Raw genomic sequence first — 1,057 nt, 5'->3', positions numbered from 1 at the left:
CACTTGTCCCGGATTTCCAATCGGCGGCGCCGCATCCCGAGCGCAGGACCTGGAACACCATCCCGGTGATATCTTCGCCCATAAAGTGCACTAGGGGACGAGTCCCTGTCCGGATCTGTAAACACTCGACAGACACTTGTTCACCCCTCTAGGCGGAAGCCTCGTCCCAGGGTCGGGGGGCCGCGTCTCACGCTCGAGGCACCGGGAAGCGGCGAAGCCTCACCACGGGTTCCAGGTTCACTCGCAGGACTTGGCGCGCCCGGCGTCGCGCCGCTGCCAAGCTGCGCTCTCTCCACACGTCGCCGCCAACGCGGATGGTGGGGAAGGTGGTCAGCGTCGGAGTGGCCGCCCTCCAGATCTCCTCTAGGGTGCGGCCCCCGAAGCAGGGGCCGGGGGCCGGGGGCTTGGCGGGGCAGCTCTCCTCGGGGGCCGGCAGCGGCGGCTTCTTCCTGCGGGCGGCAGCCGCCCGGGCTCCGCGGCGCCTCCTCCTGGCCGCCGAGCCCGGGGCTGGCCTGCGCGTCTGCCCGCGGGCGGCGGGGGGTACTGGGGGGTCGGGGACTAGGGCCCGGCAGGAGGAGTAGCCGTAGACGTCCTTGCTGCGTAGGATGTGCGGGGAGAACTGGTGTTTGAGGCTGCAGAGGAAGCTCCACAGCTCCGCGTCCGAGCTCATGAACTCCGTGCTGCGAGGCATGAACAGCTTGAAGGCGTCGCCCAGCGCCTTGGTGCTGTCGGCCAGCGACAGTTGCGACCGCGAATACACCACCTTCTCCTCTTGCGCCTCCAGCCCGGCCCCGTCTCCTGCCCTAAAGCCGCCGCCCCGGGCAGCTGAGGCCAGGGCCGCCGGGGGCCGGGGCCGCCGCCTCTTCACGCTGCGCCGCATCGGAGGCCGCTCGGGGCCGCCCGCGCTCGCCGGGTCCCGCTGCCGCCGCCGCCGCCGTCCCCGCCCGCGTTCGGCTCTGCGGCGGCGGCCGCTGCTAGCGCCTCCCGTCCGGCGCGTCTCTCGCTACTTTTCTCGCCTCAGCCGCCGCCGCCCCTCCCCCTCCGAGGGCGGAGGACG

General features: G+C 72.5%; 1 protein-coding gene across 1 annotated transcript; it reads right to left on the bottom strand.

The window, feature by feature from the left end:
* Window positions 1-139: 139 nt before the first annotated feature.
* Window positions 140-1,051, bottom strand: CCDC71L (coiled-coil domain containing 71 like). The gene has a single exon (XM_011387205.2). The coding sequence runs from the start codon at window positions 878-880 to the stop codon at window positions 188-190; it is 693 nt and encodes a 230-aa protein (XP_011385507.1). The 5' UTR covers window positions 881-1,051; the 3' UTR covers window positions 140-187.
* Between the last annotated feature and the right edge of the window lie 6 nt (window positions 1,052-1,057).

Source organism: Pteropus vampyrus, unplaced genomic scaffold (assembly GCF_000151845.1).
Source record: "Pteropus vampyrus isolate Shadow unplaced genomic scaffold, Pvam_2.0 Scaffold1000001573, whole genome shotgun sequence".
NCBI lineage: Eukaryota > Metazoa > Chordata > Mammalia > Chiroptera > Pteropodidae > Pteropus > Pteropus vampyrus.
The sequence above is the reverse complement of the archived record's forward strand: the minus strand, read 5'-3'. Positions and strand labels throughout refer to the sequence as shown.

Excerpts from the sequence above, each read along its gene's own strand:
- CCDC71L (XM_011387205.2), bottom strand. The coding sequence starts at position 880 with ATGCGGCGCAGCGTGAAGAGGCGGCGGCCCCGGCCCCCGGCGGCCCTG.